The sequence below is a fragment of the Carcharhinus amblyrhynchos genome, chromosome 22 (genome assembly GCF_965287045.1).
Source record: "Carcharhinus amblyrhynchos chromosome 22, sCarAmb.v2.hapA, whole genome shotgun sequence".
NCBI lineage: Eukaryota > Metazoa > Chordata > Chondrichthyes > Carcharhiniformes > Carcharhinidae > Carcharhinus > Carcharhinus amblyrhynchos.
The window spans coordinates 3214395-3237733 of record NC_137345.1 but is presented as its reverse complement, the minus strand read 5'-3'; the positions used below and the strand labels follow the sequence as shown (position 1 = coordinate 3237733).

At 46.9% G+C, this 23339-nt stretch overlaps 1 protein-coding gene across 1 annotated transcript in view; it reads left to right on the top strand.

Moving 5' to 3' along the window:
* Positions 1 to 3971: 3971 nt before the first annotated feature.
* LOC145356800 (protein phosphatase 1H-like) overlaps positions 3972 to 23339 on the top strand; it is a 43597-nt gene continuing 24229 nt past the window's right edge. The window contains exon 1 of the mRNA XM_080209677.1: positions 3972 to 4204. Coding sequence (XP_080065803.1) covers positions 3975 to 4204 — 230 coding nt within the window. The 5' untranslated portion in view covers positions 3972 to 3974. The remainder of the gene's footprint in view (positions 4205 to 23339) is intronic.

The following is a 23339-nucleotide window of genomic DNA, read 5'->3' as shown; positions in this document are numbered from 1 at the left end:
CACTTTAGTTTACTTTGCTATCTGCACTGTAGGATTCCATGATTTATATTATTTCAGAGCCTGAGGATTGAAAATGCAATGTGAACCATCTCAGAGACAATGCGCTGCCTGTCAGCGTGGTCCAGACCCACTGGTTAAGGGGTAATGGCAGTGGAAGTGCTGTGCTTCATTTCACTAACGCTGGGTTAGGGAGGTGTAAAGGAGAGCTGTAATACTCCTCCCTCTCACCGACACCTTCCGTGCCCGCTTGGCACCGCAGGGGCTGAGGTGCGTTATAGACCCCGAAAATCACATTTTGATTTGATGCGTCTTATGTTTCCTTTGTACTTCTTGTTTTTGTTCGGGTCGTTCCCCTTCCTTTTGGGGAGCCGCCCCTTTTTCTTTGTCCCAATGTAATTTGAGTTTGTTTACTTGGTTTGACCTAAAAAAAAGGCTCCTCCCTCTCACCCTCCTTATCGATTGCCCATCCATCTCTTCCCCTTACCTGTCCTTTATGTTCTTTCACACTCGCTCCGTTACTTTCATTCCTCCAGGTTCAGCTACCCTCTCCCATACCACTCCATTTGTCCCCTCCATCTTACCACATGCAACTCCCTTCCCTCCTGTCCCTCCTATTCTCTCCACTCTCCTCCTTTCTCTCCTTCTCCTCCATACCTCCCCTTCCCTCATGTCTACTTTCAGCTCCTCTCACTCGGTCCCTCCTCTGCTGGCAGAGGGGACAGAGAATTGGGCGCGCAGTCAAATCTCTGTTCACTGCAGCGGGACTGGAGACTCCCACTGATGCCATGATTGATGAAGGCAAGCATCCCGTATGCCTTCTTAATTACCCTATTAACCTATCCTGCCACCTTCAGGGATCTGTGGACAAGCACCCCAAGATCCCTCTGTTCCTCTGAGCTTCCTACTGTCTTTTAATTCATTGGGTTCTCTCTTGTCTTGTCATTCCTTCCAAAGTGCATCTCATCTATTTTGTACAAATCCTCCCTCAACTCCAAACTCCTGGTCTATTCTTTCAACAAAAAAGTCTCACAACACCAGCTTAAAGTCCAACAGGTCTATTTGTAGCAAACGCCACAAGCTTTCGGAACAGGCTGTCCCTTCGTCAGGTGGGTGGGAGTTCTGATCACAAACTGGGCACAAAGACATAAACTCAATTTACATGAATAATGATTGGAATGTGAGTCTTTACAGCTAATCAAGTCTTAAAGGTACAGACAATGTGAGTGGAGATAGCATTAAGCATAGGTCAAAAGGATGTGTATTGTTTCCAGACAGGACAGTTAGTGAGATGTTGCAAGTCCAGGCAAATCATGGGGGTTACAGATAGTGTGACATGAACCCAAGATCCCAGTTGAGGCCGTCCTCATGTGTGCGGAACTTGGCTATCTGTCTCTGCTCAGCGACTCTGCGTTGTCGTTTGTCGTTCATAGCGAGGGGGATTGAATATAAAAGTAGGGAGGTCTTGCTGCAGCTGTATAGGGCATTGGTGAGGCCGCAGCTGGAGTACTGTGTGCAGTTTTGGGCGCCGCACCTGCACAAAGATATTTTGGCCTTGGAGGGAGTGCAGAGGAGGTTTACTCGGCTGATACCGGAGTTGAGGGGGTTGAGCTATGAGGAGAGGCTGAATAAACTAGGCTTGTACTCGTTGGAGTTTAGAAGAATGAGGGGAGATCTCATTGAGACGTATAAGATGATGAATGGGATGGATAGGATAGAGGTGGAGAGACTCTTCCCACTCAGAAAAGACACTAGGACTAGGGGGCACAGCCTCAAGATAAAGGGGGGGCGTTTTAGAACGGAGTTGAGGAGGAACTTCTTCACTCAAAGGGTGGTGAATCTCTGGAATTCTCTACCCGTTGAAGTGGTGGAGGCTGCCTCGCTAAATATTTTCAAGAAGCGGGTTGATGGGTTTTTGATAAGAGAGGGGATTAAGGGTTATGGGGAGAGGGCCAGAAAGTGGAACTGAGCCACGACAGATCAGCCATGATCTTATTGAATGGCGGGGCAGGCTCGAAGGGCCAGATGGCCTACTCCTGCTCCTATTTCTTATGTTCTTATTTCTTATGTTCTTATGTGAAGGCTGCCTTGGAGAATGCTTACCCGAAAATCAGAGGCTGAGTGCCTGTGACCGCTGAAGTGTTCCCCAACAGGAAGAGAACAGTCTTGCCTGGTGATTGTCGAGCAATGTTCATTCATCTATTGTCGTAGCTCTGCATGGTCTCCCCAATGTACCAAACCTCAGGACATCCTTTCCTGTAGCGTATCAGGTAGACAACGTTGGCTGAGTTGCAAGAGTATTTACCGTGTACCTGGTGGATGGTATTCTCACGAGAGGTGAGAACTAGCTAGGGTAAATGCATGTGGTTATGGGGATAGAGTCTTGGTGGGATTGCGATCGGTGCGGACTCAATGGGTCGAATAGCACTGTCGGGATTCTATGATTCTATATATAAACCATCAGAATCCTTCCATTAGATTATGATCCATCTGTGTGTTCCTTTATTCTATAAACGGAGACTGAGGGGCAAACTGATAGAAGTCTACGAGATTACGAGGGGCATGGACAGAGTGGATAGTCAGAAGGTTTTTCCCAGGGTGGAAGAGTCAATTACTAGGGGGCATAGATTTAAGGTGCGAGAGACAAGGTTTAAAGGAGATGCACAAGACAAGTTCTTTACACAGAGGGTGGTGGGAGCTCACTGCTGGGGGAGGTAATGGAAGCAGATAGGATAGTGTCTTTTAAGGGGTGTCTTGACAAATACATGAATAGGATGGGAATAGAGGGATATGGTTCCCGGAAAGGTAAGAGATTTTAGTTCAGTTGGGCAGCATGGTCAGTGCAGGCTTGGAGGGACGAAGGGCCTGTTCCTGTGCTGTAATTTTCTTTGTTCTTTGTTCCTAAGGGCAATTAGGGATGGGCAATAAATGCAGGCAATGCCAGTGAAACCCTTATCCCATTGAACCAATAAATTAAGAAGCCTCCCCACTTTGACATCTCTCTAAAGCCCCTTTCTCTATCTGTACCCCACCCCTCATTCCCATTTCCTCATCCCCTGAGCTCAGGCAGAGCAACTATCGATTCATATCACCCCCTTCCCCCAATCCTCTCCCCCCAAATCACCCCCTCAGTTTCCCTACCTCATCTCTTCCCACTTCCATATCTCAATGCCATCCTCCAATCCATTGGCTGGAATTCTCCGACCTCACCTGCCGCTGGATTCTCCAGTCCCACTGCAGTGATCTCCAGTCCCGCTGCGAGTTTTGGCTGAGTGCCAAAATTCTCCATTCCTGCTGGCAGTGGGGCGCGTGAGACTGGAGAATTCCAAGCATCGGATCAGGCCCAATAGGTGTTTTGTCAGCTTGGATCCCAGGGCGACCTTGCCCGCTGCTGGGAATTTCCAGTCCCGTTGCAGTCAACGGAGTTTCGGCTGAGTGCCAAATTCTCCATTCCCACTGGCAGTGGGGGGCGTGAGACTGGAGAATTCCAAGCATCGGATCAGGCCCAATAGGTGTTTTGTCAGCTTGGATCCCAGGGCCAGGATTCTCTGACCTTGCCCGCTGCTGGGATTTTCCAGTCCCGTCGCTGTCAATGGGATATTGGCTGAGTGCCAAATTCTCTGAGCTCGCTGGCCGCGACGGTGGAGCGGGCAAGACCGGAGAATTCGCCTAAGCTGTGCTCCCCAAAAATCCCCTCCCCCAGCTGTTCCTTCTCCCCCCCACCCCCCGGTCATTCTCCCAACATTTTCCCCCTTTTCCCCCATTTTTTCCCCTGCTCTCTAAAAATTCCTCCACATTACCCCCAGATGACCAGCCCCACACCCCAGGACATTCCCTTCCCCCTCCCCCTCCCCCTGGGGGCGGGACGGAGGCGGGCACAGGGTGGGGTCAGTCATTCCCACGCCCTTCCAGTAAAATGGGGCGGGACGGGGATTGCGCCGCTGCGCCGGGCGGGCGGGCGGAGGGAGGGACGGAGGATGATCAGCAGGGTGAAGGCGGCGGTGGCTCAGCTGGTGGGGGGTCCGTCTTCCAGCTCCGGGGGCTGCCCGGACTCCGGCCCCAGATTTCCGTACTCGCGGCCGGCCTTCCTGCAGCTGAGTCCGGAGGAGAGCGAGCGAGCGGCGGATCACAACGGCAGACCCATCCTGGTGCCAGCGCAGGGCAGCCGCAGCCGACTGGCACTGCCCTGGCACACTGGATACGCAGAGTGAGTACAGAGGAAGAGTCAGGAAACTCAGAGAGAGAGAGAGAGAGACTGAACTTTCAGGGGAAACATTGCAGAGAGAGAGAGAGAGCAGCAGATATCCTCCCAGAATTAAAGCAATGTCTTCAATTACAGAGGCTGGCAGAGTAGGGAAAGTTAAAGGGCACGATCTCACCAGCCGTTCACGCCACGCTCTCGCCGCAGCGAGTCCGGAGAACTTGGCGCATCCCAGTCCGCTGCGGCGGGACGGGAAAATCCTGCTGGTGTTAACGGCGATAAGATTCCGAGGGATGATTAAATCAGAACGGGGTATGCGCTCCCCACCCCTGGGCGCCCAGCGCCAGGGACGCGGGTCCGATTCCCGGCCTCGGGTCACTGTCTGTGTGCGGAGTTTGCACGTTCTCCCCGTGTCTGCGTGGGTTTCCTCCGGGTGCTCCGGTTTCCCCCCCACGGTTCCAAAAAATGTGCAGGTTAAGTGGATTGGCCATGTTAAATTGCCCCCTAGTGTCGGGGGGACTAGCTAGGGTAAATGTATGGGGATAGGGTTGGGGTGGGATTGTGATCGGTGAAGACTTAATGGGCCGAATAGCACTGTAAGGATTCTATATATAAACCATCAGAATCCTTCGATTAGATTATGATCCATCTGTGTGTTCCTTTATTCTTTAATCACTGCATGTAGAGTCAGCCCCTCTTAGTTGAAATCCCCCTGATTTGTATTATCCATTAGACTGACACAGTGCACAGCAGTTAGCGCTGCTTCCTCAGTTCAGTTTCCGTCTCGGGTGGCTGTCTATGTGGAGTTTGGAAATCCTCTGATTTGATTTGATTTATTATTGTCACGTGTATTAACATACACTGAAAAGTATTGTTTCTTACGCGCTATACAGACAGAGCATACCGTTCATAGAGAAGGAAAGGAGAGAGTGCAGAATGTAATGTTACAGTCACGGTTAGGGTGTAGAGAAGGATCAACTGAATGTAAATCCATTCAAAAGTCTGACAGCAGCAGGGAAGAAGCTGTTCTTGAGTCAGTTGGTATGTGAGCTCAGACTTTTGTATCCTTTTTCCTACAGAAGAAGGTGGGAGAGAGAATGAGCGGGGCGCGTGGGGTCCTTAATTATGCTGGCTGCTTTGCCGAGTCAGTGGATGGGAGGCTGGTTTGCGTGATGGATTGGGCTACGTTCACGACCTTTTGTAGTTCCTTGCGGTCTTGGGCAGAGCAGGAGCCCATACCAAGCTGTGATACAACCCAAAAGAATGCTTTCTATGGTGCATCTGTAAAAGTCGGTGAGAGTCGTAGCTGACATGCCAAATTTCCTTAGTCTTCTGAGAAATATCCAGCCCAAAAAGATTCAGAACAACTTTCAAAAGAAAATTGGATAAATGTTGGAAGTAGGGAGCGTTTGCAGAGTTATGGGCAAGGAAGAGGTAGTGAGATTAATTGATAGCTCTTTCAGAGGGCTAACGTACACATAAAGGGCTGAATGGCCTCCTGTGCTGTTTCATTCTATGAGGAAATCTAGCTAGCTGACGTCATTTGGTTTATTTTTTTTTCAGTATCTTGTGTGGAGTTTAGTTCTTTAAAGAAAATGAAACTGAGTGCGCGTGTTTGTGTGCACCTTCACCAGAACAATACCCAGGATTAAAGGGATAATAAGGACACGTTTTCTAAGCTTTGTTTGTTTTCCCCTGAGTATAGAAGACTGTGTGGGGGTGTTCCGATTGAGGTGTTCAGAATGTGTAGATAGATGGTAATAATTCTCTCTGATGTGGGTAACTGAGAACAAGGATAAGTCAACTTTACAACATGGCTGTTCATGAAATAAAGCAAATTTCTCTGTTTATAGTGACCCCAAAGTGCTTTACAACCAAATTAAATACTTTTCAAATGTAGTCACTGTTGTAATGAAGGAAACATGGCCTCCACTTTCTGCACAGCAAGACTCCACAAACAGCAGTATGATATTGATCCAAGAATTTCTTGAAGTGATGTCGATTGGAGAGTAGGTTTTTAGCCAGGAGATTGGGAGACCTCTCACTTCCCTTCAAAGCCGTGTGCGGAATGTTCCATTAATTTATCAGAATGTTAGCTGCAGGCGGACAACTGACTGGTATTTCTACAGCGGCACTGCTGGTTTTTCTCTCCGGAATATCTGGTACTGGGTGCAACAGAGAATCTGGGGGCATGCTTTGTGTCAACACTCTGATGGGGTGGCACCATCTTTAGAGGGTGCCCCGATCTGTGTTAGAGAGAACCCCCCACCCCACAACCTCCCACAAACAGGTTGGCACTACCATACCATGACCCCCTCCCCCCGGGGGCTATACTTACCTTTGCGTCTCCGGCGGATTCGCTGAGACAGCTTCCTATTTTCCAAAGCTCTTGTAAACCTCGCCGATGCAACGTTACACTGGTGAGGGGGGGATTTCCCTACCTGCGGGAGGGGGTGGGTTTATATTTCGGGGAAGCCCTTTAAATACATTTAAAGGGTTAAACAGTGAAAAGTATTGCTACTTGCGCTCTACACAGAGCAAACATACCATTCAGAGTACACAGGGGAGATAGAAGAGAGAGGGGGACAGAATGTAGTGTTACAGTCATAGCCAGGGTGCAGGAGAAAGATCAACTTAGTGCGAGGCTGGTCCATTCAAAAGTCTGACAGCAGCAGGAAGGAGTTGCTCTTGGTACGTGACCTCAGACTTTTGTATCTTTTTCCCAATGGAAGAGAGAATGTCCGGGATGTGTGGGGTCCTTAATTATGCTGGCTGCTTTGCCGAGGCAGCGGGAAGTGTAGACAAAGCAATGGATGGGAGGTTGGTTTGCGTGATGGATTGGGCTATGTTCCCAACCCTTTGTAGTTCCTTGTGGTCTCGGGCAGAGCTGGAGCCCATACCAAGCTGTGATACAACCAGAACATAGAAAAGGAAAGGAGAGGGTGCAGAATGTAGTGTTACAGTCATAGCTAGTGTGTAGAGAAAGATCAGCTTAAAACGATATAGGACCATTCAAAAGCCTGACAGCAGCAGGGAAGTCAGTTGGTACGTGACCTCAGACTTTTGTGCCTTTTCCCAACAGAAGAAAGTGGAAGAGAATAGGTCCAGAGTGTGTGAGGTCCTTGATTATGCCGGCTGCTTTTCCAGAGGCAGCAGGAAGTGTAGGCAGAGTCAAGGGATGGGAGGCTGGTTTGCAAAATGGATTGGTCTACATTCACAACTCTTTATAGTTTCTTGCAGTCTTGGGCAGAGCAGGAGCAATACCGAGCTGTGACACAACCAAAAAGAATGCTTTCTATGGGGTATCTGTAAAAGTTGATGCGAGTCGGAGTGGACATGTCACATTTTCTTAGCATCCTGAGAAAGTAGAGGCATTAGTGGGCTCTCTTAACTTGAGCTTTTAGTGTTGGTGGGCCTTCTTAACTCTAGCTTTCATTTCCACATGGTATTTAAATGAAGCTGGGGTGATGGAGGCAGGTCTAGCCGGATGGAATCCGTGTTTCTGAGCTGCGTTGAGGTTGAGAGGGGCAGGGCAGGAGATGAGATAATGGATGTTGATTCTAATCCTGAAATTTTAATGAGCTGTGGGGTGTGGGAGGAAGGAATGTTAATGGAGTGGTTGACAAACCGGTTCTTGGAGAACAGGGCACAGAAATCCGTTTCCATTGCTTGATTGATTGAGATAACTGAGACATTTTCAAAAAGCCAAGTGTTTGTGCCAAACCCTTTTGCAACGTGCACAGCAGAAGGGAATCTGGGCAAGTGCGATGTCGGACCTGGGGTTTGTTGTGTTGAACGGATTTATTACATTTCTCTAATTCCACTGAGCAAATGAGGAAGGACAAGATTCTGGGGCAGAGCACATTGAGTAGAATTTCAGAAGGACATGGAGCAATTTTTGTTGCAAAACATGAAATACTGGAATCCATGAAGGAAGTAGCAACAGAACGCTTAAAAAAGCGTAATGATTAGACAGAGACCTGGAAATGGTTAGACAAATCCATTTGAGGTTTTGAGAATGTTACCAGCAAGGTGGATAAAAGGGAACCAATGGGTGTGGTACATTTGAAATTTCACAAAGTATTTGACAAAGTATCAGAGGGAAGTTTGTAACGCAGCATAAAGGCTCAAGGGGTTGGGGGTTGTGAACCTTATGTGTAGAAGTTTGGTTAATGGACAGAAACCAGATATTGGGAATAAGCAGTTCATTATTGGGTTGGCAGGCTGTTACTAGTGGGGTGTTGGAAGGATCAATGCTGGGGCCTCAGCTACTTAGTATTACACTACTTAGTACTACACTAAGAATTAGTGACTTAGATGAAAGAACTGAACGTAATGTACGCAAACTTGCTAATGATATTAAATTAACAGGGAAAGTGAGCTGTTAAGAGAATACAAAGGAGGGGGGTAGGGAGGGAGGAATTTTAACTATTTGCTGTCTGGGAGTAGGGACCCTCGGAAGTCAGGGTGAGAAGTGGGATGGGCATGAGGGATGGACCCAACCTTTGGGAAGTCCCCGTAAGGAATCTACAGAGGGATATTGATAGAGGTAAGTGAATGGGGAGTAAATGTGGGAGAAAATGAGGTGATTTGTTTTGGTTGGAAGAATAAAAAAGAATGGGGGCGATCTTACTGGCTCATCATTCTGGTAAGATCATGATAGCACCCTTTAGTGTAAACAGCCAGCTTTATGGCGTGAATAGACTGTCCACTCCCTCTAATGACGTGAATCACATTTGTCTTTTTTTTTGCACTAAGTGCCATAAAATTGTGTCTGGAAGCTCTCTGAAAAAAGGGGTTTTCATGCTCATTTGGCACTTAGAACTTATTAGGTAAGATCACCACCAAAATGTTTTGAACATTGAGAAACTATTAAATATTGGTGTTCAGAGAGATTATGGGTACTTTGCCCACAAAACATGGGCATTAAACATGCAGGTAAAGCAAACAGGAAGGCAAATGCCAAGTATTGCAAAGTGTTGGGGGATAAGAATAAGAATGTCTTGCTGTAAATGCTCAGTGATTTGGTGAGATTGCACCTGGAGCATGTGTACAGGTTTAATCAGAGCATAGTTCTGGATTGCGTGAGCCATGGCTGCTGATGAAGGTGTGAAGGAAGTTGAGGATGAACAAAGGGCCGGTGGAACGGTGACTACCATGGATGCGCAGGAGGCAACGGTATGGAGGGATTTCAATATTAGGGTGAGAAATTTGGGGGATTGGGAGCCAATGTAAGTCAGTGAGACAAAGATGATTAGTAAGTTTTTATTCATTCATTGGCTGTGGACATAGCTGACTAGGCCATTATTTATTGCCCAACCCCAGCTGGCCCCGAGAAGGTAGTGCTGAGCTGCTGCTTTCAACTGTTGCAGCCCATGTGATGTAGGTACACCCACCGTGCTGTTAGGGAGGGAGTTCCAGCATTTTGACCTAGTGACAGCGAAGGAACAGCAATACATTTCCAACTCAGGATTGTGCGTGGCTTGGAGGAGAACGTGCAAGTGGTGGTGTTCTGAAGTTTTTGTCGCCCTTGTCCTTCTAGATGTTAACAGTCATGAGTTTGGAAGGTTTCAGGAACCTTAGTGAGTTCCTGCAATCCATCTTGTAGATGGTGCAGACTGCTGCCAGTGTGCGTCGGTGATGGTGGAGGGAGTGAATGTTTGTGTGTGGGGTAAAGCGGGCTGCTTTATCCTGGATGGTGTCAAGTTTCTTGAGTGTTGTTGGAACTGCACCCATCCAGGCAAGTGGAGAGTATTCCATTACACTCCTGGCTTTTTAAATTAATTTTTGGGATGCGGACGTCACTGGCTGGCCAGCATTTATTGCCCGTCTTTAATTGCTTTTGAGCTGAGCAGTTTGCTGGGCGATTTCAGAAGGCATGTTTTTCTGAAGAGTCAGGCACGTTACTGTGGCCCTGGAGTCACATGTAGGCCAGGCTGGGCAAGGATGGCAAATTTCCTTCCGTAAAGGACATTGCTGAACCAGATAGGTTTTTATAACCATCGACAACGGTTTCATGGTCAGCAGTAGAGTTTTGATTCCAGAATTTTATTGAATTAAAATTTCACCATCTGTCATGGTGGGATTTGAATCTGGGCCCCCAGAGTATTTTGCCAAGTCTTACTAGTCTAATGACAGTACTACTACACACCGCTTCACCTCAGACTTGAGCCATATAGGTGGTGGACAGGCTTTGGGGAGTCAGGAGGTGAATTACCCCCACTCAGTAGGATTCCCAGCCTTTGAGCTGTTCCTTAGCCACTGTATTTATTTGGCTGGTCCAGTTCAAGTTCTGGTCTACGGTAAATTCCTGGATGTTGCGAGTGGGGGATTCAGCCGTAGTAATGCCATTGAATGTCAAGGGATGATGGTTAAATTCTGCATTGTGTGGCGTGAATGTTAGTTGTCATTTGTCAGCCCAAGCCTGGATACTGTCCATGTCTTGCTGCGTTTGAACACGGACTGCTTCAGTATCTGAGGAGCTGCGAACGGTGCTGAACATTGTGCAATCATCGGTGAACGTCCCCACTTCTGACCTTATGTTGGAAGGGAAGCCATTTGTTGAAGCAGCTGAAGATGGTTGGGCCAAGGACACTACCCTGAAGGACTCCTGCAGTGGTGTCCTGGAGCTGAGATAATTGATCTCCAACCACCACAATCTTTGTGACAGGTATGACTCCAAACCCATGGAGAGTTTTCCCCATGATTCCAGTTTTGCCAGGGCTCCTTGATGCCACACTCGGTTAGATGCTGCTTTGATGTTAAGGGCAGTCACCCTCACCTCACCTCTGGAATTCATCTTTTTTTTCATGTTTGAACCAAGGCTGGAATGAGGTCAGGAGTTGAGTGAGGGTGAGGTCATGTATGTTTCTCCCTCCTATTGTTTCTGTCACCACCTGCTGCAGACCCATTCTAGTAGTTATGCCCTGTTGAGCTAGATCTGTGGTGGTGCTTTTGAGCTACTCTTGGTGATGGGCATTGATGCCCACCTCACCCAGTGTACATCCTGCACCCTCACCACTCTCAGTGCTTCCTCACAGTGATGTTCAACATGGACGAATATTGATTCATCAGCTGAGAGGGGGGTGGGGGCACGGTATGTGATATTCAGCAAGAGATTTCCTTGCCAATTCTTGATCAGTTGGGCCAGTGGGCCGATGAAAGGCAGACGGGGTTTAATTTAGATAAGTTTTGGTAGATCGAATAGGGGCAGGACTTATTCAGTTAATAGGGCGTTGGGGAGAGTTATAGAACAAAGAAATCTAGGACTACAGGTTCGTAGCTCCTTGAAAGTGGACAGAGTGGTGAAGAAGGCATTCAGCATGCCTAGTGTCATTGGTCAGAACATTGAAATGGAGATGCCAGCGTTGGACTGGGGTAAACACAGTAAGAAGTCTCACAACACCAGGTTACAGTCCAACAGGTTTATTTGGTAGCAAAAGCCACTAGCTTTCGAAGCGCTGCTCCTTCGTCAGATGAGTGATCACCTAATGAAGGAGCAGCACTTTGGAAACTTGTGGATTTTGCTACCAAATAAACCTTTTGGACCTTAACCTGGTGTGGTGAGACTTCTTACAGGACATTGAATACAGGAGTTAGGATAACTTGTTGAAGTTGTACAAGGCATTGGTAAGGCCACACTTGGAATACTGTGTACAGTTCTGGTCACCCTGTTATAGAAAAGATATTATTAAACTAGAAAGAGTGCAGAAAAGATTTACTAGGATGCTACCGGGACTTGATGGTTTGTATTATGAGAGGCAGGATAGACTGGACTTTTTTTGCTGGAGCATAGGAGGCTAAGGGTGATTTTATAGAGGTCTATAAAATAATGAGGGACACAGATAAGGGAGATAGTCAACATTTTTTTCTAAAGGTAGGGAAGTCTAAAACTAGAGGGTATAGATTTAAGGTGAGAGGGGAAAGATACAAAAGGATCCAGAGGGGCATTTTTAACTCAGAGGATGGTGAGTGTCTGGAACGATCTGCCAGAAATAGTACTAGAGGCGGGTACAATTTTGCCTTTTAAAAAGCATTTAGACAGTTAAATAGGTAAGATGGGTATAGAGGGATATGGGCCAAATGCGGGCAGTTGGGACTAGCTTAGTGGCAAAAACTGAGCGGTATGGACAAGTTGGGCCAAAGGGCCTGTTCCATGTTGTAAACCTCTATGACCATGTTTGACCTGGTGCCATGAATCTTTTTCAGCTTCCTCCTGACTATACGCCACTGTGATGCCATTGCATCTACTCGGTCTGTCCTGCAGTGGGCCAGGTCATACCCAGGGATGGTAATGTTTGTCTGGAACATTATCGGTAAGGTATAATTCTATGAGAGTGACTGTATCAAGCTGTTGCTTTACTAGTCTGCGAGACAGCTCTCCTGATTTTGGCACTAGCCCCTAGAAGTTGGTGAGGAGAAATTTGCAGGGTCGTCAGGACTGGGTTTGATGTTGTTGTTTCCAGTGTGTTGGTCAATGCTGGGTGATCTGTCGGATTTTATTCCTTATTGACTCCTTCTTAGTGGTTTATACAAATGGCCAGGCCATTTCAGAGGGCATGTAAAAATCTCCCACATTGCTGTGGGTCTGGAGTCACATGTAGGGCAGACTGGGTAAGGACAGCAGATTTCTTCTAAAGGATAAAGGATACTTGCAGTTTTTACTGAGTTGGAGCTTAAGAAGGTGGGCTACTGGCTAAATGAACAAGTGTGGAGGTGACAAGGGTGTGGATGAGGGTTCCTGTAGCACATAGAGGCCAAGGGTGAGTAACAGAGACGTGTAAGTAAGCAATCTTTGATATGGAGCAAGTCTGGGATCTGAAGGGCATCATGGTGGTTAGCACTTGCTGCTTCAGAGCGCCGTGGACCTGGGTTCAATTCCCGGCTTGGGTGACTGTCTGTGAGGAGTTTGCACATTCTCCCCGTGTCTGCTTGGGTTGCCTCTGGGTGCTCCAGTTTGCTCCCACAGTCCAAAGATGTGCAGGTCAGATGGATTAGCCGTGGTAAAGGTGTGGTGTTGCGGGGCTAGGGTAGGGGAAAGGACCCAGGTGAGGTACGCTCTCAGAGAGAAGTGGTGCAGACCTGGTGAACTGAGTGGGCTTCTTCTGCACTGTAGGGATTCTATAAAGTTTATCGTGGGTTCGAGAGGACACTGAGGTTGTGAAGTTCAGTTTCAGAGTTTATAGAATCCTGCATTGCAGAAGGAGGGCATTCGGTCCATCGAGTACAGTGTGGGCTGGGGTGGGGTGTTAGGGGCTAAAGATGATGCTGTTGGTTTTCCTTGAAGCTTTCAGCTGGAGAAAATTCTGGATAGTCTGACAATGGAGATGATAAATGAGATGGTGGGTGGTTAGTGCTGAGTGTGATTCAATGTGAATGTACGAGTGCTGCTTGTGAAGCAATTTCTGATATTTAAGAAACATAGTAAAGCGATGTACAAAGGGCATGTCTCCTTTGCCTGGGGGGGGATGACCTTGGTTTAGATCGTTGCAAAACATTGGACTCAGTGCTGAGAAGGCAGTTTGTGGTGGACATTACAGAAAGAGACAGAGCTCACATGATAGAGAGTTAGTGGATTCGCACTCCGTTCATTACCCTCGTGACTCCGCTGCTTGCGACCCAGGTTCAATTCTCGGCTTGGGTCTCTGTCTGTGTAGAGTTTGCACGTTCTCCCCATGTCTGCGTGGGTTTCCTCTGGGAGCTCCGGTTTCCTCCCACAGTCTGAAAGACGTGCTGGTTAGGGTGCATTGACCTGAACAGGTCCTGGATTGTGGCAACTAGGGAATTTTCACAGTAACTTCATTGCAGTGTTAATGTAAGCCTTACTTGTGACTAATAAATAAACTTTAATATTTAACTTCAAGCTTTGTTACCCAGAGGGCACTTCCAGCGCATGTCACGTGCTCTGTTCCTGATAGGAATCATTCACTTCTCCGATCATTTTGATAGGACAGTGTTTACACAGGGCCGTTTGGGATCTTCTCTCCCTCTGATATTACCACAGGAGGACACACGTGGGTTGATCCGTAGCAAGTACAATTCAATCTGGATAAGTGTGAGGTGATGCACTTGGACAGAACAAGCGAGGCAAGGAGATACATGATGATTGATAGGAAGCACCGAGGATCAGAGTGACCTTGGTGTGCTTGTACGCTAAGGTAGCAGGACAGGTGGACAAAATGGTTAAGAAGGCATTGGGCAGCACAGTGACAGTGGTTAGCACTGCTGCCATACAGCGCTAGGGACCCAGGTTTGATTCCCGACTTGGATCATTGTCTGTGCAGAGTCTGCACATTCTCCCCGTGTCTGCGTGGATTTCTTCTGGGTGCTCCGGTTCCCTCCCACAGTCCGAAACGCATGTTGGTTAGGGTGCACTGACTGTGCTAAATTCTCCCTCAGTGTACCCAAACAGGTGGCGACTAGGGGAATTTCACAGTAACTTCATTGCAGTGTTAATGTAAGCCTACTTGCGACAAATAAATAAATAAACTTTGCCTTTATTAGCTGAGGCATTGAGGTTTAAGAGCAGAGAGGTTATGCTGGAACTATATACAATATTAGTTAAGCCACAACTGGAGTATTGTGTGCAATTCTGGAAACTGTATTGTGGGAGGGATGTGATAGCACTGGGAAAGGTGCAGAGATTTACCAGGATGTGGCCTGGGCTAGAGAATTTTATTTATGAAGAGAGATTGGATAGACTGGGGCTGTTTCCCTTGTAGCAGAGGAGAGTGAGGGGGACATGATTGAGTTGTGAAAAATTGAGGGGCATAGATAGAGTAGATAGGAAGAACGTATGCCCCTTGGTAGAGGTTTCAATGACCAGGTGGCATAGATTAGAACTAAAGGGCAGGAGGTTTGGAGGGGATTTGAGGAAAATCTTTTTCCCCCAGATGGTGGTGGGAGTCTGGAACTTGCTTCCTGAAAGGGTGTTGGAGGAAGAGACACTCGTAACATTTAACAAGTATTTAAATGTGTACTTGCGATGCCAAGGCCTTCAAGGCTGTGGGCCAGGCGTTGGAAATTGGGATTAGAATAGTCAGATGGGGGTTTTTGACTGGCGTAGACGAGATGGGCCGAACGGCCTTTTCTGAGCTGTAGACCGCAATGACTCAAGTTCCTCTGCAAGCAGACAAATGTGATCAAAGCAGCCCGAGAGGCGATGGCCTAGTGGTATTATCGCTAGATTATTAATCCAGAAACCCAGTTAGTGTTCTGGGGACCTGAGTTCCAATCCCGCTACAGCAGGTGGTGGAATTTGAATTCAGTAAAAAAAAATCTGGAATAAAGAATCTACTGATGACCATGAAACCATTGTCAGAAAAACCCACCTGGCTCACTAATATTCTTTAGGGAAGGAAATCTGCTGTCCTTACCTGGTCTGGCCTACATGTGACTGCAGAGCCACAGCAGTATGGTTGATTCCCAACTGCCCTCCAAGGGTAATTAGGGATGGGCAATAAATACTGGTCCAGCCAGTGATGCCCATATCCCACAAATGGATTTAAAAAATCTACAATTCACAAGCCTGAACAATTGCTGTATATTTTCTTACAGACTCCTCCTCCTCAATCCCCACTCCCCTGATCCAGGTTGTGTTTTCAGATCTGGGTGGATGACCAGTCCATGTTGCTTTCTCTCATCTTGCCCATGGAATTGTACCAGTGCTGGGAGGGATGGGTGTGGAATTGTGCTGCCGTGGACCTCGGCAGAAACTGCCAACGCCCCCGGAATTGTTTGTCTCCAGGAATTAAAGATTCACTCTGGATACAGCTGCCAAAACGTTCCTGGGAGAAAAGTCATTTTTAAGAAGGAAATTATCTTTGCATTTTCCTTAAACAGTTTTGCCAAAAAAATGGTGTTGGGGAAAATCAGCTTTGAGTGAGAGAAAAGGATCCAAGGATCTAATCCATCACGCAAACCAGCCTCCCATCCGTTGACTCCGTCTACACTTCCCGCTGCCTTGGCAAAGCAGCCAGCGTAAGAATACATGAGCAGGGATGTACTTCTGAGGCTGTATATGGCTCTGGTCAGACCCCGTTTGGAATATTGTGAGTAGTTTTGGGCTCCGTATTTAAAGAAGGATGTGCTGGTATTGGAAAGGGTCCAGAGGAGGTTCACAAGAATGACCCCTGGAGTGAAGAGCTTGTCGCATGAGGAATGGTTGGAGATTCTCATTGGAGTTTAGAAGGATGAAGGGGGATTTTATTGAAACTTACAGGATACTGCGAGGCCTGGGTAGAAAAATTGTGGAACCAGAGGGCACAATCTTGGGCTAAAGGGATGATTCTTTAAAATGGAGGTGAGGAGGAATTTCTTCAGCCAGGGAGTGGTGAATCTGTGGAACCCTTTGCCACAGAAGGCTGTGGAGGCCGGGTCATTGAGTGTCTTTAAGACAGAGATAGATAGGTTCTTGATCAATAAGGGATCAGGCGTTATTGGGAAAAGGCAGGAGAATAGGGCTAAAAGAGGACATGAGAAGACTTTGGCTGATAGGATTAAGGAGAATCCTAAGGCGTTCTATAAGTATGTCAAGAACAGAAGGTTGGTCAGGGCAAGATTAGGGCCAGTTACAGACAGCAGGGGGAAGTTGTGTGTGGAACCGGAGGAGATTGGAGAAGTATTGAACCAATATTTCTCTTCGGTGTTCACGCAGGGGGACATGAATATAGCTGAGGAGGACATTGGGTCGCAGGGGTGTAAAATAGAAAGTATTACGGTTGATAAAGAGGATGTGCTGGAAATTCTTGAGGGGCTGAAAATAGATAAGTCCCCTGGTCCGGATGGGATCTACCCTAGGATTCTCTGGGAGGCTAGAGAGGTGATTGCAGAGCCTCTGGCTCAGATCTTCAGGTCGTCATTGGTCTCTGGTGTAGTCCCGGAGGATTGGAGGATAGCGAATGTTGTCCCATTGTTTAAGAAGGGGAACAGAGACTTTGCCGGGAATTATAGACCGGTGAGTCTTACTTCTGTTGTGGGCAAGGTTTTAGAAAAAATTACTAGGGATAGGATTTATAGTTATTTGGAGTGTAATGAATTGATTAGAAATAGTCAGCATGGTTTTGTAGCAGGTAGGTCGTGCCTTACTAACCTTATTGAGTTTTTTGAGAAGGTGACCAAAGAGGTGGATGGGGGTAAGGCAGTTGACGTGGTATACATGGATTTTAGTAAGGCGTTCGATAAGGTTCACCATGGTAGGCTTCTGCAGAAAATGCAGATGTATGGGATTGTGGGTAATCTAGGAAGTTGGATCAGGAATTGGCTATCAGATAGGAGACAGAGGGTGGTGGTGGATGGTAAATATTCATCATGGAGTGCAGTTACGAGTGGTGTGCCTCAGGGATCTGTTTTGGGGCCACTGTTGTTTGTAATTTTTATTAATGATCTGGATGAGGGTATAGTTGGGTGGATTAGTAAATTTGCTGATGACACCAAAGTTGGAGGTGTGGTAGATTGTGAGGAAGGGTGTCATAGTCTGCAGGGAGACTTAGATAGGTTGCAGAGCTGGGCCGAGAGGTGGCGGATGGAATTTAATGCGGAGAAGTGTGAGGTAATTCACTTTGGTAGGAGCAACAGATGTGTCGAGTATAGGGCTAACGGGAGGACTTTGAATAGTGTGGATGAACAGAGGGATCTAGGTGTGTGTGTACATAGATCCCTGAAAGTTGGGAATCAAGTAGATAAGGTTGTCAAGAAGGCGTACGGTGTCTTGGCGTTTATTGGTAGGGGGATTGAATTTAGGAGTCGCAGTGTAATGTTGCAACTGTACACTACTCTAGTGCGGCCGCACTTGGAGTACTGTGTGCAGTTCTGGTCCCCGCATTACAAGAAGGATGTGGAGGCGTTGGAGAGGGTGCAGAGGAGGTTTACTAGGATGTTGCCTGGTATGGTGGGGAGGTCCTATGAGGAGAGACTGAGGGATCTAGGGTTGTTTTCGTTGGGAAGAAGGCGGCTAAGAGGGGATCTTATTGAAACATATAAGATGATTAGGGGTTTAGATAGGGTGGATAGTGATAGCCTTTTTCCTCGGATGGAGAAAGCTAGCACGAGGGGGCATGACTTTAAATTAAGGGGGGGTAGCTACAGGACGGATGTCAGGGGTAGGTTCTTTACCCAGCGGGTGGTGAGGGATTGGAATGCCCTGCCTGCTGCAGTTGTAGATGCGTCTAGTTTGGGGGCGTTTAAGAGATCTCTGGATAGGTTTATGGACGAAAAGGGATTGGTATAGGCTAGTGGGTCATTGTTTTTGTAACTGGTCGGCGCAACATCGTGGGCCGAAGGGCCTGTTCTGCGCTGTAATGTTCTATGTTCTAATGAGGATGAGAAAAATATCAGCCATGTTTGAATGGCGGAGCAGACTCGATGGGCTGGGTGGGCTAATTCTGCTCCTATGTCTTATGGTCTTATAATCAAGGACCCTGTGAACCCCGGACATTCTCTCTTCCACCTTGTTCTGTTGGGAAAAATACACAAAAGTCTGAGGTCACGTACCAACCGACTCAAGAACAGCTTCTTCCCTGCTGTCATCAGAGTTTTCAATAGACCTACCTTGCATTAAGTTGATCTTTCATTATACCCTAGCTAGGACTGTAACTCTACATTCTGCACTCTCTCGTTTTCTTCTCTATGAATGGTATGCTTCGTCTGTATAGCACGCAAGAAACAATATTTTTCACTGTATACTAACACGTGACAATAATAAATCAAATCAAATCACAATCATTGGGCGTATTTGAGGCTGAGATAGATTCCTGGAGTATTGGAGAATTGAAGGCTGTGTGGAGCAGGCAAGAAAGTAGACTGAATCATAGAATCCGTACAGTACAGAAGGTGACCATTCGGCCCATCAAATCTGTACTGACCACAATCCCTCCCAGGCCTTATTGCCTTAACCCCTCACATTTACCCTGCTACTACTCCTGACACTAGGGTCAATTTAGCATGACTAATCAACCAGCGCACAAGAAACAATACTTTTCACTGTAAACTAATACATGTGACAATAATAAATCAAATCAAATCAAGGACCCTCCTTGATTTACAGGTGAAATGGTTGTAAGCAGGAAAGTTGGGGTGTGGTTGGAGAGGACTTGAAGCCTAGAACAGCCCAACTGAGTCCCCAATATTACAGCAATAATCACATTGCGGAAGTAATTCAATTCGCTGTGAAGGACTTTGACGAACCCTGAGCTTGTGAAATGTGCAGCAAATCTGCCTTTTTCTTTCTTCCTCTCTTTGCTTCCTTCCTTTTCCCCCGCTCCTCCGCTGTTGACCAGGTTTGATGTGGAGGTGGAGATAGATCTTCGCACTCGCTTGTACGAATCTCTATGAACGAGAGCCCCCCTCTCTGTAGGCGGCATTGAGTTAGTTGTCAATGGAAAATCAGCTCGCACCCTCCAGCTGTGACTCTGATAATAAAACAACTCTTTAAATAGGTTTGAGAGATGATGTAGGTCTATTGCGGGTCAGATCTGAGAAAGATTACGACAATGAATGAAAGCAAGTATTTTTTTTCTGGTGGCTTCAAAGTATCACGAGATAGGTTCAAATAAAGACAGCTATTCAACTTAGATTGCCCTTAGGAGATGTTCAGAGTGATTGCTTAAAGCCTAGTTAAAGAGAAACATTTTAAGGAGTGCCTTAAAGAAGGTAAAAGTTTGGGCAGGGAATTCTAGAGCTTGGCCGCCCTCCTAAATGTGTTGAGACACAGGCGTCAGTGATGGAGCGAAGGGAGTGGTGATTACTCCGAGAGGCTGGAATAGAGCGAGTGCAGGGATCTCGAACGATTGTAAGGCCAGATGAGATTACGGAGGTTGAGAGGGGGCAGGCCCTTGGAGAGATTTGAACACAAGGATGAGAGTTTAATATCTGAGGCCGGAACCTTCCCACCGTTTGCACCGGTGGGACTTTCCCATTCCGCTCCGGCGAATGGCAATTTGACTGGCCGCCAAATTCACCGAACTTGCTGCAGCGGGAGTGTGGGGCGAACGGCTGGTAGGATCGCGTCCTGGCTGCCATTGTAGAAACCAGCTGTCTGTGAGGTCTGCTTTCATTGTCAAAGTTCATTCCTGTGCATTGAGAATTCCTTCCCAATATCTGTCCTCAGTTTATTGTTCCCCTGCTCGACTCTTGAGCCATCAAAGAACAGTACAAAACAGAAACAGGCCCTTCGGCCCACCAAGCCTGTGCCGACACATTATTCCTTTCTAAGCTAAAGACCTTTTGCCTCTACAGGTCCATAACCCTCTATTCTCTGTATATTCACGTATCTGTCAAGCATGGTGGCACAGTGGTTAGCACTGCTGCCTCACAGTGGCAGGGACCAGGGTTCAATTCCCGGCTTGGGTCACTGTGTGGAGTTTGCACGTTCTCCCCGTGTCTGCTTGGGTTTCCTCCGGGTGCTCCGGTTTCCTCCCAGAAGACGTGTTGGCTAGGGAACATTGGCCACGGTAAATTCTCCCTCAGTGTATCCGAACAGGTGCAATGAGGGGATTTTCACAGTAACTTCATTGCAGTGTTAATGTAAGCCTACTTGAGAGAATAATAATAATAGATATCTCTTAAATGGTTCTATTGTATCTGCTTCTATTACCTCCCCTGACAGCACATTCCAGGCAATTACCATCCTCTGTGTAAAAACGTCAGGGTTTGGTTTGAAGTAGTGTCTCGGATTTACTGTGCTGTTTACATCTTATTGACCTCAGTCACCTCTTTTGAGCAGGAAAAGCTGAGCTTGCCCAGGCTTTCCTCATCAGGATTCAGAGCCCAGGCACCAGAAGGCCACCCCGTGACTTGTTATCTCCAGGGTTAAAATGTCACATCCTCTCGCTGCAGTTTTTGGACAGATGTTCTCTGGTGTCTTGGCTCAACTTACAAAATAAGTAGATTATCTGATGATCAGATTGCTGTTTGTCGGATCTTGCTGTGCACACATCGGCCTTCATTTTTCCTACTTTACAACAGTGGGCCCACTTAAAGTACTTGATTGGCTGCTGGATGAGCTGAAATTTTGAATGGTGTCATATGAACACAAGCCTCTTTGTACCTAGCTGCTCTCATGCACTCTCCTTCCCCCCTCTCTGGAGATTTCTCCCCCATCTGGAGTAGATGTTTTCTCCTCCCATTTCCCTGCTTCTTTCCAGTCCCTCATTTCTCTGTTAACCCAGAGTGATGATTAGTTGGAAAGTCAGTTTGTTCTGCATAAGTGAACATGTTTGAGAGGAGGTCACGTGTCCAGTTAACCGAGCTTCCAGTGTGCTTGTAGGGGGAAGCGATGGCCTATTGGTATTATTGCTAGACTATTAATCCAGAAACTCAGCTAATGTTCTAGGGATCCGGGTTCGAATCCCACCATGGCAGATGATGGAATTTGAATTCAATAAAAGAAATCTGGAATTAAGAATCTACTGTTGACCACAAAACCGTTGCTGATTGTCGGAAAAACCCATCTGTGTCCTTTAGAGAAGGAAATCTGCCGTCTTTAGCCTGGTCTGGCCTACTTGTGACTCCAGAGCCACAGCAATGTGGTTGAATCTCAGTTGCCCTCCAAGGACAACTGGGGATGGGCAATAAGTGCTGGCCAGCCAGCGACGCCCATGTCCCACGAATGAATAAAAAAGTCTTCCAATAGATTGGTTGGGTCTAATCCAGGGAACTGTCACTGTGGGAATCCCATAGTTCCCTTGGGTGAAAAGTGCTTGTGGGTATCTGTTCTCTTCCTGGCTCTCTTGGCGTTGCTGAGGTTTGTGAATCGTATCCACCCCCTGGTGCTAACTGCACAGAATCCAGAAGAGAGAGAAGCACAAACACAGAAACACAAGTGACTTCCCTAATTTCCTATTTTTATTCTTCTGCGTTTCGGTTTCCAAGTGCCAAGTTGGTCACACGTTTAATTTGCATCGATGAGTGACTGTTGTTTACTGACTAGGTTACTCCCTCCAGCTTTCTTCCTGAACATGAGACCAGAGACCTTTGATTGTGCTTTTCACAATCTCGGCATATCTGTAAGGAATCCTCGGAGTTAGAAGTCCCTTCACCAAGATACCAAGTGCTTTTGGTTCGCAGTCCACACTCGGAGTCCTGGTTAAGTACAGAGTAAGAGGCTCTCTGATTGGCCCATCGATTGGGCCCTTAATCAGGGAGCTTGTATTCTAACAGGCCCACCCCAATGGCCTGATTTAAAGTCGTTACAACATCTCGAGGCATTGTGAAAAATGACAGCCAATTTACGCACAGCAAGATCCCACAAACAACAATAGGATGATGGCCCAATAATCTGGTTTTGTATTATTGACTGAGGACTGGAAAGGACTCTCCCCTGCGTTATAAAACCACAAGACATAGGAGCAGAATTAGGCCACTCAGCCCATTGAGTCTGCTCTGCCATTCAGTCATGACTTTTTTTTTTCTCATCCCCGTTCTCCTGCCTTTTCCCCATAACCTTTGATCCTCTTATTAATCAAGAACCTATCTATCTCTGTCTTCAAGACACTCAATGACCCGGCCTCCACAGTCTTCTGCGGCAAAGAATTCCACAGATTCACCACTCTCTGGCTGAAAAAATTCCTCCTCATCTCTGTTTTAAAGGATTGTCCCTTTAGCCTGAGGTTGTGCATCTGTGCAAAATACAGGGTCTTATTTACCTGCGAGAGCCAGTAGAATCTGGTTTTAATGTCTCTTCCAAATGATGGGACTTCTGAGAGTGCAGCATTCCCACAGAACCACACCCAGAGAGTCAGTCTTTGAATAATGCCATGGGATCCCTGGTTCAAATAATAAACCATGTCTTTTTTTTTAATAGATTTGATTTGATTTATTGTTGTCACATGTATTGGGATAGAGTAAAAAAGTATTGTTATGTGCAGGCTATATGGACAAAGCATACCATTCATAGAGTACACAGGGCAGGAGGAAAGGAGAGAGTGCAGAATGTAGTATTACAGTCGCAGCTAGAAAGATCAACTTAATGTGACATAGGTCAATTCAAAAGTCTGACAGCAGCAGGGAAGAAGCTGTTCTTGAGTCGGTTGGTACGTGACTTCAGACTTTTGCATCATTTTCTTGACGGAAGAAGGTGGAAGAGAGAATGTCCGGTGTGCGTGGGATTCTTAATTATGTCGGCTGCTTTGCTGAGGCAGCAGGA